Source organism: Equus caballus, chromosome 23 (assembly GCF_041296265.1).
Source record: "Equus caballus isolate H_3958 breed thoroughbred chromosome 23, TB-T2T, whole genome shotgun sequence".
NCBI classification, from domain to species: Eukaryota; Metazoa; Chordata; class Mammalia; order Perissodactyla; family Equidae; genus Equus; species Equus caballus.
The window spans coordinates 48,605,521-48,623,284 of record NC_091706.1 but is presented as its reverse complement, the minus strand read 5'-3'; the positions used below and the strand labels follow the sequence as shown (position 1 = coordinate 48,623,284).

The 17,764-nt window shown below is 37.3% G+C and overlaps 1 protein-coding gene across 11 annotated transcripts in view; it reads right to left on the bottom strand.

The window, feature by feature from the left end:
• CCDC171 (coiled-coil domain containing 171) overlaps window positions 1–17,764 on the bottom strand; it is a 293,940-nt gene that overhangs the window by 262,407 nt on the left and 13,769 nt on the right. For all 11 annotated transcript variants that reach the window (XM_070248923.1, XM_070248931.1, XM_023627387.2 and 8 more), the window contains exon 3: window positions 13,179–13,314. In XM_070248923.1, the coding sequence (XP_070105024.1) occupies window positions 13,179–13,314 (136 nt within the window). The remainder of the gene's footprint in view (window positions 1–13,178; window positions 13,315–17,764) is intronic.

Genomic DNA, 17,764 nt, shown 5'->3' with positions numbered 1-17,764 from the left:
AAAACATCAAAACAAAAACGATCTCATCTTTTTAACCATAATCACAACACAAGATGGAAAAGGATACGACAAAGATAACTTAGAACGGGAAGAGAAAGGGGATGGAATCAGTATAGTCTAAGGAAATAAGAGGCTATCAGAAAACGGACTATCTCAGCTACAAGATTTTGTATACAAACCTAAGGGTTAACCACTAAACAAATAAATAGAACAGAGACATTTACAATAAACAAGCAGAAAACGAAGAAAACCAACAGAGAAAACTATCTAATCAAATAGGTAGTCCGAAATACACAGGACAAGAAACAAAGAAAATGCAGAAGAACTGGTAAACACCTGATAAGATGGCAGTATTAAGCCCTCAGATATCAATAACCGCTCTAAATGTAAGTGGATTGAATTCCCCAATCAAAAAACACAGAGTGGTAGGATGGATTAAAGAACAAGACCCAAAAGTATGCTGTCTCCAGAAAACACACCTCAACTCTAGAGACAAACATAGGCTCAGAGTGAAGGGATGGAAGACAATACTTCAAGCTAATGGCAAACAAAAGAAAGCAGGTGTTGCCATACTTCTGTCAAAGTTTCAAGATAAATCCGGTAATGAGAGACATAGAGGGGCAGTATATAATGATAAAAGGGACCCTCCACCAAGAAGACATAACAGTTATAAACATGTACGCACCTAACACAGGAGCACCAAAGTACATAAAGCAACTACTAAGAAACCTAAAAGAAGATATCAACGACAACACAGTAATAGTAGGGGACTTCAACACCCCACTTACATCAATGGATAGAACATCCAGACAAAAAGTCAACAGAGAGATAGTGGACTTAAACAAAAAACTAGACCAGATGAACTTAATAGATATGTAGAGAGCACTCCATCCAAAAACAGCAGAATACACGTTCTTCTGAAAAGCACATGGAACATTCTCAAGGATAGACCATATATTGGGAAACAACGCAAACCTCAGTAAATTTAAGAAGATTGAAATCATATCCACTATCTTTTCTGACCACAATGCGGTGAAATTAGAAATCAACTACAAGAAAAAAGCTGGAGGGGCTGGCCCCGTGGCCGAGTGGTTAAGTTCGCGCGCTCCGCTGCAGGCGGCCCAGTGTTTCGTTGGTTCGAATCCTGGGCGCGGACATGGCACTGCTCATCAAACCACGCTGAGGCAGCGTCCCACATGCCACAACGAAGAATACACAACTATGTACCGGGGGGCTTTGGGGAGAAAAAGGAAAAAATAAAATCTTTAAAAAAAAAAAAAAGAGTTTTAAAAAAAAAAAAAGAAAAAAAAAGAAAAAAGCTGGAAAAGAAACAAAACTGTGGAGACTAAACAACATGCTACTGAACAACCAATGGGTTGTCAAATAAATAAAGAGAGAAATCAAAAAATATTTGGAGACAAACAAGAACGAAAACACACCATACCAAGTCTTATGGGATGCAGCAAAAGAGGTCCTAAGAGAGAAATTTACAGCAATACCAGCTTACATTAACAAACAAGAAAAATCTCAAATCAACAATCTTAAACTACACCTAACAGAATTAGAAAAAGAAGAACAAACAAAGCCCAAACTCAGCAGAAGGAGGGAAATTATAAAAATTAGAGCAGAAATAAATGAAATTGAAACAAAAAAGACTGCAAAAAAAGACCAATGAAACAAGGAGCTGGTTCTTTGAGAGGATAAACAAAATTGACAAACCCTTAGCCAGACTCACTAAGAAAAAAAGAGAGAAGCCTCAAATAAATAAAATTAGAAATGAAAGACGAGAAATTAGAATGGATACCACAAGGGCTGGCCCTGTGGCGGAGTGGTTAAGTTCACACGCTCTGCTTCGGCAGCCCAGTGTTTCACTGGTTCGGATCCTGGGCACAGACATGGCACCACTCATCAAGCGACGCCAAGGTGACGTCCCACATGCCACAACTGGAAGGACCCACAACTAAAAATATACAACTATGTACCGGGGGGCTTTGGGGAGGAAAAGGAAAAATAAAATCTTAAAAAAAAAAAAAGAATGGATACCACAGAAATACAAAAGATTATAAGAGAATATTATGAAAAACTATAAGCCAACTAACTGGACAATCTAGAAGAAATGGATAAATTCTTAGACTCTTACAACCTCCCAAAACTGAATCAAGAAGAAATAGAGAATCTGAATAGACCAATCACAAGTAAAGAGATTGAAACAGTAATCAAAAACCTCCGCAAAAATAAAAGTCCAGGACCAGAGGACTTCTCTAGAGAAATATACCAAACATTCAAAGACAATTTATTACCTATTCTTCTCAAACAAACTATTCCAAAAAATCGATGAAGATGGAAATATTCCTAACACATTCTAGAAGGCCAACATCACCCTGATCCAAAAACCAGACAAGGACAACACAAAGAAGGAAAATTACAGGCCAATATTGCTGATGAACATAGATGCAAAAATCCTCAAAATATCAGCAAACTGAATACAACGACACATTAAAAAGATCATACACCATGATCAAGTGGGATTCATACCAGGGACACAAGAATGGTTCAACATCTGCAAATCAGTCAATGTGATACACCGTATTAACAAAAGGAGGAACAAAAACCACATGATTCTCTCCATAGATGCAGAGAAAGCATTTGACAAGATCCAATATCCATTCATGATAAAAACTCTCACTAAAATGGGTATAGAAGGAAAATACTTCAACATAATAAAGGCCATATATGACAAACTCACTGCCAACATCATATTCAACGTGGAAAAACTGAAAGCCATCCTGCTGAGAACAGGAACAAGACAAGGGTGCCCACTCTCACCACTCTTATTCAACATAGTACTGGAGGTTTTGGCCAGAGCAATTAGGCAGGAAAAAGAAATAAAAGAAATCCAAATAGGCATGGAAGAAGTGAAACTCTTGCTCTTTGCAGACAACATGATTTTATATGTAGAAAACCCTAAAGAACCCATCGGAAAACTATAAGAAATAATCAACAATTACAGCAAAGTTGAAGGATACAAAGTCAACATACAAAAATCAGTAGCATTTCTATACCCTAATAACGAACTAACAGAACAAGAACTCAAGAATACAATCCCATTTATAATCGCAACAAAGAGAATAAAATATCTAGGAATAAATCTAACCAAGGAGGTGAAAGACCTATACAAGGAACACTATAAGACATTACTGAAAGAAATCAATAAAGACATAAAGAAATGGAAAGATATTCCATGTTCACTGATTGGAAGAATAAACATAGTTAAAATTACCATATTACCCAAAGCAATCTACAGATTCAATGAAATCCCAATCAGAATCCTAATGACATTCTGCACAGAAATAGAACAAAGAATCTTAAAATTCATATGGGGCAACAAAAGACCCAGAATAGCCAAAGCAATCCTGAGAAACAAGAACAAAGCTGGTGGCATCACAATCCCTGACCTCAAAACATGTTACAAAGCTATAGTGATCAAAACAGCAATGGTACTGGTATAAAAACAGGCACATAGATCAATGGAGCAGAATTGAAAGCCCGGAAATAAAACCACACATGTGTGGGCAATTATCTTTACAAAGGAGCCAAGAACATACAATGGAGAAAGGAGAGCCTCTTCAATAAACGGTGCTGTGAAAGCTGGATAGCCACATGCAAAAGAATGAAAGTAGATCATTATCTTTCTCCATGCATAAAAAATAGACTGAAAATGGATCAAAGACTTGAAGGTAAGATCAGAAATCATAAAACTTCTGGAATAAAATATAGGCAGTACACTCTTTGACATCAACCTTAAAAGGATATTTACTAATAGAATGTCCACTCAGACAAGGGAAACAAAAGAAAAAATAAACAAGTGAGACTTCATCAGACTAAAGAGCTTCTGGAAGGCAAAGGAAACCAAGATCAAAATGAAAAAGGAACCCACCAACTGGGAGAAAATAATTGCAAATCATATATCCGATAAGGGGTTAACCTCCCTAATAAATAAAGAGTTCACACAACTGAACTACAAAAAAATAAACAACCCAATCAAAAAGTAGGTAGAGGATATGAACAGATCTTTTTCCAAATAAGATATACAGATGGCCAATAGGTACATGAAAAGATGCTCGACATCACTAATCATGAGGGAAATGCAAATCAAAACTACACTTATATATCACCTTACGCCCGTTATAATGGCTATAATCACCAAGACAAAAAATAATAAATGCTGGAGAAGTTGTGGAGAAAAGGGAACCCTCATCCACTGCTGGTGAGAATGCAAACTGGTGCAGCCACTTTGGAAGACAGTATGGAGATTTCTCCAAAAACTAAAAATACAATTACCTTATGATCCAGCTATCCCACTACTGAGTATTTATCCAAAGAACTTGAAATCAACAATACAAAGAGACTTATGCACCCCTCTTTTCACTGCAGCATTATTCACAATAGCCAAGATGTGGAAGCAACCCAAGTGCCCAATGACCAATGATTGGACAAAGATGTGGTATATATATACAACAGACTACTACTCAACCATTAAAAAAGACATAATCATCCCATTCGCAACCACATGAATGGACCTTGAGGGCATGATGTTAAGCAAAATAAGCCAGACAGAGGAAGACAAACACCATATGATTTCACTCATAGGTGGAATATAAACAAACTTATGGACAAAGAGAACAATTTAGTGGTTACTCAGGGAGGGTGGGTCACAAGGGGTGCAGGGACACATTTATATGGCATTTGACAAATATTAATGCACAACTGAAATTTCACAATGTTATACACTATTTAGACCACAATAAAAAAATAAACTACAAAGATAATATCTCCATATTTTTTTATACTGTCTTAAAAGATGATGCAGTGCTTTGGGCAATACAGTAAGATAATAAAAGGATGATGTAATAGTGAAAAAAAATTTTAGAAAAGCAAATGTCTTCAGAACACTTATACTTACAAAATAAGAATTTACAAATATCTCTTAACAGTTAAAGAAGAAAATCATAGGGGCCAGCCTGGTAGCATAGTGGTTAAGTTTGCACACTCTGCTTCAGTAGCCCGGGGTTCACACGTTCAGGTCCCAGGTGCGGAGCTACACACTGTGCATTAAGCCATGCTGTGGCAGCATCCCATGTACAAAAAAACAGCGGGAGATTGGCACAGATGTTAGCTCAGCAACAATCTTCCTCAAGCAAAAAAAATAGGAAGATTGGCAACCAATGTTAGGTCAGGGCCAATCTTCCTCACCAGAAAAAAAAAAAAATCATAGAACAATCTTAATTACATATTCTAGATAACTCCATTTGTTTCAGAACCACTCTACCCCTCTCTGCCCACTCCCTCTCTCTCCTCAAAAGAATAAAGAATAACATTTGGGCATTCCTGGTTGTGCCAATCATTTACCTATTGGCCCTCAGATCCTCTCCCCATTCTTCTCCAGCATGTCTCACTATTGTAGGAACTCCATTTCCCAGGCTGCCTTGATAGCTGGCTTCCCACGTGGTTTGACCAATGGAAGGCACTTGTGGTGGTGTTGAGGGCAGGAGAGAAGTAGCCAAGGCATTTCTCCCACTCTAGATCTACCTCGAGCAACATCTCCGTCTTCTCTGTGGCTGCAAATTCCTTCTGGATAGTCCATCCTTCCACAGCCCTAGCTCCCTCTAAATGGTCTGGCTTTTACCAACCCTAGGAGTGGAAGCAGCTTCCTAATGTTGCTACCCTCTAAGTTGCTTTAACATCCCCTATTTGTCTTTTCAGCTCTTCTAGTACCTACGTAACCAATTCCCTCTACCAACATCCCTTTGTCGAAAGACCTGGAGCCGTTTCTATTTTCCTGACTGGACACCAATATTACCAAGTAATATTGCTCTTGGTATCAGAAATGGTCTCAAGATGGGCTTCTGATACAGGGTTGCAAACCTAGATGAGCTAAACACAATGCAGAAAGGGGATCCTAGTGATCCATGGCATACAGTGAGATCACTATTATTTAAAGTATGTGCAGTTGTTTAGAACGAAGTGCCAGTTGAGGATGAACCTTTGGGAAGCGCAGTAGCAAGTGCTCTTGACCGTTATGGCAGAATTGTTTACTACAAGACCTGTGGGGTGGGAAGGCTAAAGCTGACTACGCTAGAGAACTTACAAAAACAAAATGATAACCTCAACTTTTAAAAAATCTCTTATTTCTTGTAGCCCCAGAGCAAACCAGGCTAAGGGCCAGACAGAAAATCTAATCACGGGGAATGCAGCATTACACTACAAGTTGAATGAAGAGCCTCACCAAGTTTCTAACGTGAAGAGGGTATCAAGGAAGGAGATGGGATGAGCGCTTTTGGAATTAGACAAACCTAAAAACTGAACTCCCAAATCTCCCCGGAAACATCCCTTACCAACAAAAGCTGCCTCTCCTCCCTGTCTGAGGTAAGTAGCTTTCCCTTGCTTAAAGACTTAGGAATGACCAAACCTGAAGTAGCTGTCTTGCAAGAGGATTTGCAAGACCCATCTCCACCACTCTTTGTTGCCATAGATAGATTCAGATCTCAGCATGCCACAGGAGGAGAAATGTTCAGTCTGCTCCAGGAGAAAATAGTTTGTATGGCAAAAGAATTCCAAGATCTTGCTAATCTTGCATTAGCAGGAAACTGCAGAACATACTATAGAGAACTGATTTGGATTTAATAAGCTAGCTCTGAGAGTTTGCCTGGATGGGTGACTGGAAATTGAATTCAACATCAGCCTACAATCATTTAATAAGGTTAAAATGCCAGTACTTTCCTGACATAATCTGGAGATTTAAGGAGATGGGGGTGGTTTTATTACGAGTAAACCAAAACGTCCCTTTTCCCCGACTACATCCTCTTCCAGGGCCTAAAGGACATTCTTTTCCTAATTAAAATGCTATAAAATACACTGGAGTAGGCAGCACAAGCATCATTAGAAAGCTCTGGTGGCTAACCTCTACTGCCAGAGATAATAGTAGATGATGGAGATAATGGTGGGGTATGTCACAATTGAGACAGACTCCCCAGTTTCAATCAAAATGATGGCATTCCAGAGTGGCAAAGGCTACGTGGTAGCAATTAACCATTAGAAACAAGGTGAGCACAGTTACTATAATGGACAGCAGGAGTACAGTAGCAATCAGAGCATTTTTGACCTCCAGGTATTGCGGTAGTATCAATTATCAAGGTGTACACATGAATTAAAGAGATAGGCAGCCTTCTCAAGAAGCACTATCCAATAGATATTCAATGCAAATCTCGTGTAATTTAAATTTTCTAGTAGCAATATTTTAAAAAGTAAAAATAAATACATGAAATTAATTTTAATATTTTATTTAGCCCAATATATCCAAGATTATCCTTATTTCAATATGTAATCAATATGAAAAATTATTAGTGAGATACTTTACATTTTTTTGTACCAAGTTTTTGAAATCCAGTGTGTATTTTACATTTACAGCACATCTTAATTCAGACTAGTCACATTTCAAGTGCTCAAAAGACACAAGTGGCTAATGGCTACCACACTGGAGAAGCAGTTCTAAAGCATTATTTGATCTAAACAAACAGAAAAACTCTAAGTCTAGTGAGCAGAATCTTGACTTGACCCTCCAAAATATGAAGTCATACCTCTCCGTCAGTTCCCAGACTCCTTGACTAAAGCTCCCTGAAGCAGCACTGCCCCAAGTATATACTGTACATGTTCCCCCAAGCCTTTCCCAATGGGAAAGGCAGAAGCTTTGAACTGGAGACTAGCATATACTCTGTCTCCCACACACAGGTCCAAGAATTAGGGGATGGAAGTGGGAGTGGCCTCTCTCTAATAACCTAGCCTCTAATAACTTTATCGTCCCCTCAATCCTTGCAACTTTAGGCTTTAATTTTTTCATAGAGATCTTAATTCCTAAGGGGTGAATACTTCCACCAAGTGATGTAACAAAAATTATCCATTTTGATACATGCTACAAAATGAATGAACCTTGAAAACACTGCCAAGTGAAATAAGCCAGACACAAAAGGACAAATATTACATCATGCCATTTATATGAGGTATCTATCTAGAATATGCAAATTCATAGAAAGTAAATTAAGAGGTTACCAGGCACTGGGGGTAAGGACAGCTAGGGAATTACTGCTTCATGGGTGCAGAAGTTCTGTTTGGGATGATGAAAAATTTTGACAATAGTTACTGGTGATGGTTGCACAGCACTGTCTGCGACTGAACTATACATTTGAAAAGGGTTAAAATGGCAAATATTATATATATTTTACCACAATAAAAAAGTAAAAAAAAAAAACCCATTAAGTTGGAAGCTTGGAGACAGCACCATTAAGGAATCAAGCTTTTCAAGAATAAAGGGTTGGTCACTCTACCAAGGGAAATGCTGGCAGAGGGTAAGGGGAACACGGAATCGGTTGTGACAAAAATGATAAATATCAACTTAGAACCTTAGGACCAGCTCTAAGCATTGCAGCAACTTTGCATATTTGTTACTACTGATGTTTTTTTCTTTGCTCCTCCCCTCTGGCATTACATAAAGAATGTTGGTGGTGTTTAACTTTTCAATTGAATTCATGAGACATCAAATTATAAGGATGTGATGGTGAGGACATGAATCATCTGTGAGATGAATGCAATGACTAATAAGCCTTTCTGTCTCCCATTTTGGAAAAGGTGAAAGCATCTTTGTATGGAGGATATTTGAGTTGCAACTTGCAATGTTATGTAGGAACAACATATTGTATGGGAATTACATATGAGTAGCAGGGTGACAATGAATACTGAAGAGCAAAAGGTGTGCACTGTCAATCATTTGGCTGTTTGATCTTGGGTCTGTTCCCCAGCCCCTTTCTTTCGCTCTACTCTATTTTATCACAGAACTGTAATTCCCATGCTCCACTGCCAGATGGCTCTATGTCCGGCCATGTCTCTGACAGTAGCTGCACTTTGTTTGAGGTTCCAGCTCCCCATCCATCCCCTCCAATATCCCAACACTAGCTGAACAGCTCCTACCATGGCTCTACCTCCCACCAGACAGCCCCAACCTTTGGACTCTAGGAACATCATCTCCTCCCACTGGCCCTCTGGCCTAGAGGTGGTGGCAGTTTCCTGCTATTACTAATCTCTGGGTGGCCTCATCATTCCCTGTTTGGATTCCTAAGTCTTCCACCACCTGTACAACCAATTCCCTCTAGCAATGTCCCTCCTTTTCCCTGATTGGACCTTACCTGATTTCCAGAGCTACCCGCATAGCTGATAGAAACACATCTGCTGTCCATGAGGTTTTCTCACTCAAGGTTCAACACATGCACTAAACGATGCAACAGCAGCAAAATGGGATCGCCCTTCTTTTTTAAAACATGTCTTCATTCTGTTAAGTTTTTATGCTCAACCAACTATCTTAGAACTTCCTCTCTGCATCTTCCTCCATATCTTCCTTTATGCCCTCTAACGCATATCAGCCCTAAAAGAAAGGTTTTTTACCATTTTTACGCCATGACCCTCTTTGGCAATATGGCCCTTCTCAGAATAATGTAATTAACTGCATAAAATAAAATACACAGGATAACAAAGAGAATCAAAGTACAAAAACAAATAAATAATCTAAAAACAAATTTGTGATGTCGTAATCTATGTACTTCTTCTTTTTTTTTTTTTTCTTGGTGAGGAAGATTGGCCCTGAGCTAACACCTGTTGCCAATCTTCCACTTTTTGTTTGAGGAATATTGTTCCTGAGCTAACGTACATGCCAATTTTCCTCAACTTTATGTGTAGGATGCTGCCACAGCATGGCTTGATGAGAGGTGTGTAGGTCCATGCCCAGGATCCAAACCCATGAACCCCAGGCTGCCAAAGCAGAGCACACAAACTTAACCACTACACCACCAGGCTGGCCTTGACGTACTTCTTTAATAACACATTAAATAACAAGCTCCACCTGCAGGTCTAATAACCATTGTAATTTCAAAGTAGTGACAAGTATAAACAATATTTCAAAATATTGGCAATAACTGAGTTGTGGTATGTATCTGTGATCTCTACTGATGATAAAGGCAAAAGTACTGCTAATACTATTATGGTTTATTGTGAAAAGGACTGGCTGGGTCAAACCCTTCATAACTGAAGGAAATGCTCAATATGAGTTAGAGGTTAATAAAAATAAAAATGTAATTTTTCCTCATCCAAGTACATGGATTCCCTGATTTCTCTGTTTCTGAGGACCCCAGCTTAAGAATTCCTCAGAAGAAGACTAGCTGGATCAGTCAAACAACATCTTCAGGTCCCAAAGCCTAAAAAGCTCACTGCTTGGTCTTAGGTTTCTAGTACCTTCTGGCTAGAGAAAGTTATATGTTTCTTCTTCACCTCTCCCATCCTCATTTCTCTAGATTTTCTTACTCTATCATCACTATCTGAGCCAATGAGATAGATGAACAGCTTCACGGTCTCTTGTCCTGTTTTATACATCCATATTATTGGGCTCAAATGATTCTAAGAACCACTACAACAATGAAAACCTTGTGGCATTTTCCCATCCCAATCATCCACATCAATGCAGCTTGGTCTCATCTAGAAGCTGAGTCTATAAGCACCTCCTCTCCCTAAACCCTCTGCCTACTAATAAATCTTCCCAACATTAATCTATTATTTCTATACCTACCAAAGAAAATTAAGGCTCAGAAATATTAAATAGCTTGTCCAAGAACCCACAATAATAAAACTCCTAGAGAAGTCATTTTAAAGATTTTTAAAATTTAATTTAATTTAATTGTTTTATTGAGGTAAAATTGACACATAACATTATATTAGTTTCAGGTGTACAACATAATGATTCAATATTTGTATACATTGTGAAATGATTGCCACAGTAAGTCTAGTTAACATCCGTCACCATACACAGTTACAAAGACTTGTTTTCTTGTGATGAGAACTTTAAGATCTACCTCCCTTAGCAACTTTCAAATATGCAGTACAGTACTGTTAACTATAGTCACATGCTTTAAATTACATCCTCATGACTTATTTCTTTTATAACCAGAAGTCTGTACTTTTTTGTACCTTTGACCCCTTTCATCTATTTCACCCACACCTGCACCCCCCCACCCCTGGCAACCACCAATCTGGTCTCTATACCTATCAGCTCAGTTTTTTAAAGATTCCACATATAAGTGAGATCATACAGTATTTCTCTTTCTCTCTCTGACTTATTTCAACTAGCATAATGCCCTCAAGGTCCATCCATGTTGTCGCAAATGACAAGATTTCATTATTTTTGATGGCTGAATAATATTTCATTGTATTCCACTGTATACCCATTTTCTTTATCCATTCATCCATCAATGGACACCTAGATTATAAAGACATTTTGCAACAATCATCCAGCATGACGTGTGTCAGCATTAGGAGTATCCAATAAGACAAATATATGGCCTTAATTTTTGGATAGCTTCATTCCTCTCTGCCTTGCTTTATAATGGGCATATTTGGCGATTATATGGCTAAAAAAAAATTACTACACAATATAAGTAAAATCATCTAAACAAGTAATTGAAGCAATAAGAATGAACAGTAATATAAACCTTCAGTTGAACCCATTATAACTGCCTGTTTGAGGAAATTCTCTTTCTTCTCTGAGATAATTTCCTACCTCTTTAAAGTGAACACATACTTCAAAACATTTTGATCAAATAAAAGAGAATAAATATAGGGTTATGCCAAGAGAAATCTGATGACAACTTCAAATATATGTAAAAGATGAATGATTATCATGACACTAATATTCTCAAGTAAAATGCATATTTGGTTTTAAAAAATAAGCTTCAGAGATGAACAATTAGCACACATTGAACAAATACCACTTTATATTCAGTATGTACTATCACAACATTAAAAAAAGCAATTACTTCAATTACCACTTTAAAATTACCTCAATTGCCACTAAAAATACAAATAAAATAGTCATATATTCTTGCTTGTTATTTTAATCAGAAACCACTGCTCCTTAGATAGCCTGAGAAAATCATTTTTTCAAACATTTATTCAACACACAGCCACTGAGGCCCTACTGTGTGTGAGGGAGTAACGTGAGAGATACAGAGACAAAGTGTGGTCACTTCCTTAGCTCTCAGGAAGCTTACAGACGGAAGCAGGCAGGGAAGTGTGAAAAAAGAGTTTCAGCTCTACAATATCTGTAACAGCAACATGTTATGGGAGAACAAAGGAAGGAATAATCAGTTCACCTAGGGAGGTTTAAAAGGTTTCCTGACAGAACAATATGGGAATTTAGCAAAAAGAGAAGGAAAACACACTGTTTATGCTTAACTGTCAATAAATTACAGCTATTACTACAGTGCACAGGCACTTCACAAATTCCATTTCACTTAATTATCACCACAACCCTTTGGGACCAGCATTTCACAATGAGAAACCAATGATGTACAGGATAAATAACTCACCCAAGGTCACATATCTTGTAAATGGAAGGGCCAACAATGAGTCTAAGGCATGTAACTCAATATTCCTTCCACTACACCAGGCTGCCTAAGCTGAGTTTTAAGAATGAGTAAGATTTCAATAGAGAAAAAAGGAGAAAACAGAGCAAAAAACACAACAGACAGATGAGACATAAACATACAATTCATAAATTATCTTAGAGGGAAAGAGAACAATTGTCCTTGGAATATGTACATATACATATGAGATATATATTTATATATACACACATACTAGTAAAAGATATAATAATATAATAAAACAAAGAAACTAAGATAATTTATGAATTACACTATAAATAAAAATTCCATACTCAAATATACTTAAGAGATTGTTCCATGATTGAGACCACAAGGAATCTACACTAAGATTCCAAAAACATCTAGTTTACAAATGCTTTAGTCAACAAACACATTCATCAATTAATACTTTTTATCAAGCTTAACCCATTAATTAAAATAAATTTAAGACAACACATAAATAAACATAATTCATTAAATTTCTACTTTAACACTTCTACACTATTCCACTGTATTAAAAAAATATGTTTTCTTTATCATTCCCTTTTTAGCACAAGAATGTTACAGTGATAAACATTAAACATGAAGTTTGTAACATGAAATAATCTAAAATAATCAAACTCTACTTTTAACATTATTTGAGAGAAAAATAAATTCTACCTCTGCATTGTGTTTAGTTGTTATTTCTAATTTTTCTTTCTTAGCCCGATGGAGTTTCTTTCTGAGATCAGCAGTAACATCTAAGTCTGTTTCACTTTTAAGCATTTGTTTTACATCAGATGAGGCATTCTTTAACCTATAAAATAAGATCATAATAAGATATAATTCTCATTAAGTTATATATCACTACATTTCTGGTATTTCTGATAACTTTTTTTTCCAAAAAACACAGGGAACATGATACGGTCCTTGCCCTACAGAAACTTACAGTCTAGTAAAAGATGTCGACTGCAAAAGCTAGGTAAAAACGCAAAGCAACATATGACAAGAAACAACACTGTCCACTGGGAAACCACCACGTTGCTCAAGATTGGTACCTTTTTAAAGACTGTCTGATCCTATCATGAGCTGAGTAGTTTTGGAAGAGATTGAGTTCTTTCCTTTTTACATTTTTAAATGATATATTTCATTGATTGTAAATGCAATACGTATTACAAAAAGAAAAAGCATAAATAAGAGAATACAGATTCCTGCTTAAAAACAGCAGACTAAAGCACTCTACTCTCTCCAAAAAATTAAAATTAAAATTTTAATTAAAACAACAGCAAAGAGAATTTAGAAGTATAAACCCACAAGGAGAAAGAGCACAGAAGACAAAACAATAGCAATAACACATTGGAAGCTGGAAAGCAAGTAGACAGGTGGTAAATGATTTACATAAGACAGTTGAATTCAAAGCCAACAGTGGGGAAATTAACCTGATTTACACCAGAGCCCCAAAAAATGCAGTTAATTGGAAACACCTTTGAAAAGGGGGTAAATGTAGAGCAGAAAATAGGAGAATTGGTTGAAAGTCTGCCAAACAAATAATGAGATCCTCAGATCCTCTACCCTATAAACCACACAACTGGGTACCAATTTATTCCCGACTCTGGCACAACACTAGGGGTTTATTCCCTGGAGATGATAAAACAGAAGGTCTCTGGATTGGAGATTTCAGATATAAATGGAGTTAGGGCTCCAGACTAAAAACAAGAGGCTCAAGTAAAAAGTTATCTAATAAATGAGAGCCCTGCAGAAATGGGAAGGGTCTTTCCTGGAGAATCTAACCAACAGGGTGAAAAAAAACCTAAAGAGGCTAATACCAGGGGTTCTCCAGCAAAACAGCTTAACCAGATCACCTACAAAGAAAGCCACAAACAGAAAAAGTCTCACACACTGGGCTTCCAACCATCTTTTTAGGCCCCTACTTTTAAATACGAACAGATAGCTAAGGATCACCAGAAGTCAGGAGGCATCTAATATGAAAGACAGATACGGGAGGGGGGGGCAGTACGGAAGGGTGGAAGAAGCCCTTGAAGACAATGCAGGGAAAAGACAACTTTAAAAGAGAGAGAGAGAGAAACTAACATTAATATCCTCAGAAAAATAGGAGAGAAAATAACATTCAGAAAACAAAAACTGGACGTGATAAAAAACAAAATACTCAGAGAACAAAAAAGAGCTCTGGGAAATCAAAAACACAAACTAAGAAATGAAAAATTAAATAAACAAATGTAAAAGAACAATCTCCTAGATGCCTGAAAAAATTCTGAGGGAAAATAATTCCCAACTTAGAACTTTATGCCCAAGAAGTTACCACTCAAAGACAAGGGTAAGAGAAAGACTATTTCAGATCTGAAAGGCATCAAAATATTTACCTCCCATGAACTTTCTCAACAGGATAATGGAAGATTTGCTCCACCAAAATAAGAACCTAAACTGAGAAAGAGAAAGACACAGGATCCTAGAAGCAGAGTATTTAAGACAAGAAAATAGCAAAGGGATTTCCAAGATAGTGAAGAAAGGACACACCAGTGACAACTGTGCAGCAAAGCCCGTAAAGGGCCATCTGTCCCAACTGGACTGGCCCAAGCTGCCAGGAGCGATTTCTTTAAGATGATGAAAACAGAAAACTACAAAACACTTGCACTATTTGAACATAGTGAGAGATTTATACAACTTGGTTGGAGTATGAAGTTGAATTCATGATTAAGTTCACAGAATTTAAGCAAACTAAATGATAAATGAGACAACTATTAAATCCAAGGAAAACAAAATGTACAAGAGAGAAAAATTATTAAAAATTAGTATATGGCTCAACTGGGAAGTTTTCATAATTGTAATAATGTAAACATTGAATAACTAATCTAAGCAAGATTACAATATCACTATAACCACTATATGTGGAAAGGAGAGAAAGGGGAGGCATGAATGAATGAAAACTATGATCTTCTGTACTGGGGAGTCAGCAGATAATGGCAAAACCTGGAGAATTAAATAGAAATATAAAAAAATTTTTTTAAGAGATATAGATTTCTGGGGCTGGCCCGGTGGTACAGCGGTTAAGTTCACACATTCTGCTTTGGCAGCCTGGGGTTGGCTGGTTCGGATCTCGGGTGCAGACATGGTAGCGCTTGGCAAGCCATGCTGTGGCACGTGTCTCATATATAAAGTAGACGAAGATGGGCACAAATGTTAGCTCAGGGCCAGTCTTCCTCAGCAAAAACAGAACGATTGGCAGCAGATGTTGGCTCAGGGCTAATCTTCCTCAAAAATAAAATAAAATAAAATGACTTGTAATGTATGGTGACTGATAAAAATTAGACTACAAAAAAAAAGAGACATAGATTTAAAATCATCTCAGAGAGATGAAAAAGATTGTTTCTAGGGAACAAGAAAGTGATCTGTCTCAGGAAATCAGTACTGCTATTTTCCTAAGAGCAGTAAGTAAGCTTTGCAGAACAATAAGATTCTTCAAATGATGTGCATATGCAATAGTAATTTTTTAAAATAAGACTAAGATAAAACAATAGAGAGAATCAATGAAACCAAAATTTGGTCCTTTAACAAAATCAACAAATTTTATAAACATTTGGATAGACTGACAAAGAAAAAGAGAAAAGATTCAAATTATAAAAACAAAGAATGAAAGAAGGAAGACACGACTAACATAAAAGGATTATAATAACTACTCTAAACAACTTTACACCAACAAATTAGACAATTTAAATTCCTACAAAGACAGAAATTACCAAAAATAACTCAAAAAGAAACAGAAAATGTGAATAGACCTATAACAGATAAAGATGTTGAATTAATAATTTAAAAGATTAACCACAAAGAAAGCCCAAGTCTAGATGGTTTCAATAGAAATTCCACCAAATATTTAAAGAAGAAATATACCAATCCTCACATTAGAAGAGGAGGAAACAATTCCCAGCTCATTGGTGTTAGTCTACCATTGCCTAACACCAAAGTGAGACAAAGACCTCATAAGAAAGGAAAATGATAAACCAATATCCCTCATGAATACAGACGCAAAAAATCCTCACCCAAACATTAGCAAACCGAGGCTGGCCCTGGAGCCAAGTGGTTAAGTTCGCACGCTCCACTTTGGCGGTCCAGGGTTTCACTGGTTGGGATCCTGGGTGCGGACATGGCACAGCTCCTCAGGCCATTCTGAGGTAGTGTCCCACATCCCACAACTAGAAGGACCCACAACTAAAATACACATCTATGTACTGGGGGGATTTGGGAAGAAAAAGGGAAAAGAATAAAATAAAATAATAAAAATAAAAATAGGGGCCGGCTCAGTGGCACAGTGGTTAAGTGCGCACATTCTGTTTCGGTGGCCCAGGGTTCACCAGTTCGGATCCCGGGTGCGGACATGGTACCACTTGGCATGCCAATACTGTGGCAGGCATCCCACATATGAAGTGGAGCAAGATGGGCACGGATGTTAGCTCAGGGCCAGCCTTCCTCAGCAAAAGAGAGAGGAGGATTGGCAGTAGTTAGCTCAGGGCTAATCCTCCTCAAAAAAATAAATAGATAAATAAAAATAAAAAATATAAGGGGCTGGCCGAGTGGCATAGTGGTTAAGTTCACATACTCCACTTCACCTGCCCAGGCTTTGCCAGTTCAGATCCCAGGCATGGACCTACGCAGTGCTTATCAAGCCACGCTGTGGCAGGCATCCCACATATAAAGTAGAGAAAGATGGGCACAGATGTTAGCTCAGGGCCAATCTTCCTCAGCAAAAAGTGGAGGATTAGTAGCAGATGTTCACTCAGGGCTAGTCTTCCCCAAAATAAATAAATTAATTAATTAATTAAAAATACATTAGCAAACCAAATCCAGCAACATCTTAAAAAGATTACACAACATGACCAAGGGGGATTTATCCCCAAAATAGAAAATTGGTATAATGTCTGAAAATCAATTGGTGTAATATACCATATTACTAAAATAAACGACAAGAACTACACGATCATCTCAACTGATACAAAGCATTTGACAAAATCTAATACCCATTTGTGATAACACCCATTTGTGATAAAAACTCTCAACAAAATAGGAATACAAGGAAACTTCCTCAATCTGATACAGAGCATCTATGAAAAACCTACAATTAGTATCATACTTAATGGTGAAAGACTGAAAGCTTCCCCTAAGATTGGGGACAAATATGATGTCTGCTATGAATACTTCTATTCCAAACTGTATTGGAGGTTCTAGACAGTGCAATCATGCAAAAACAAAAATTA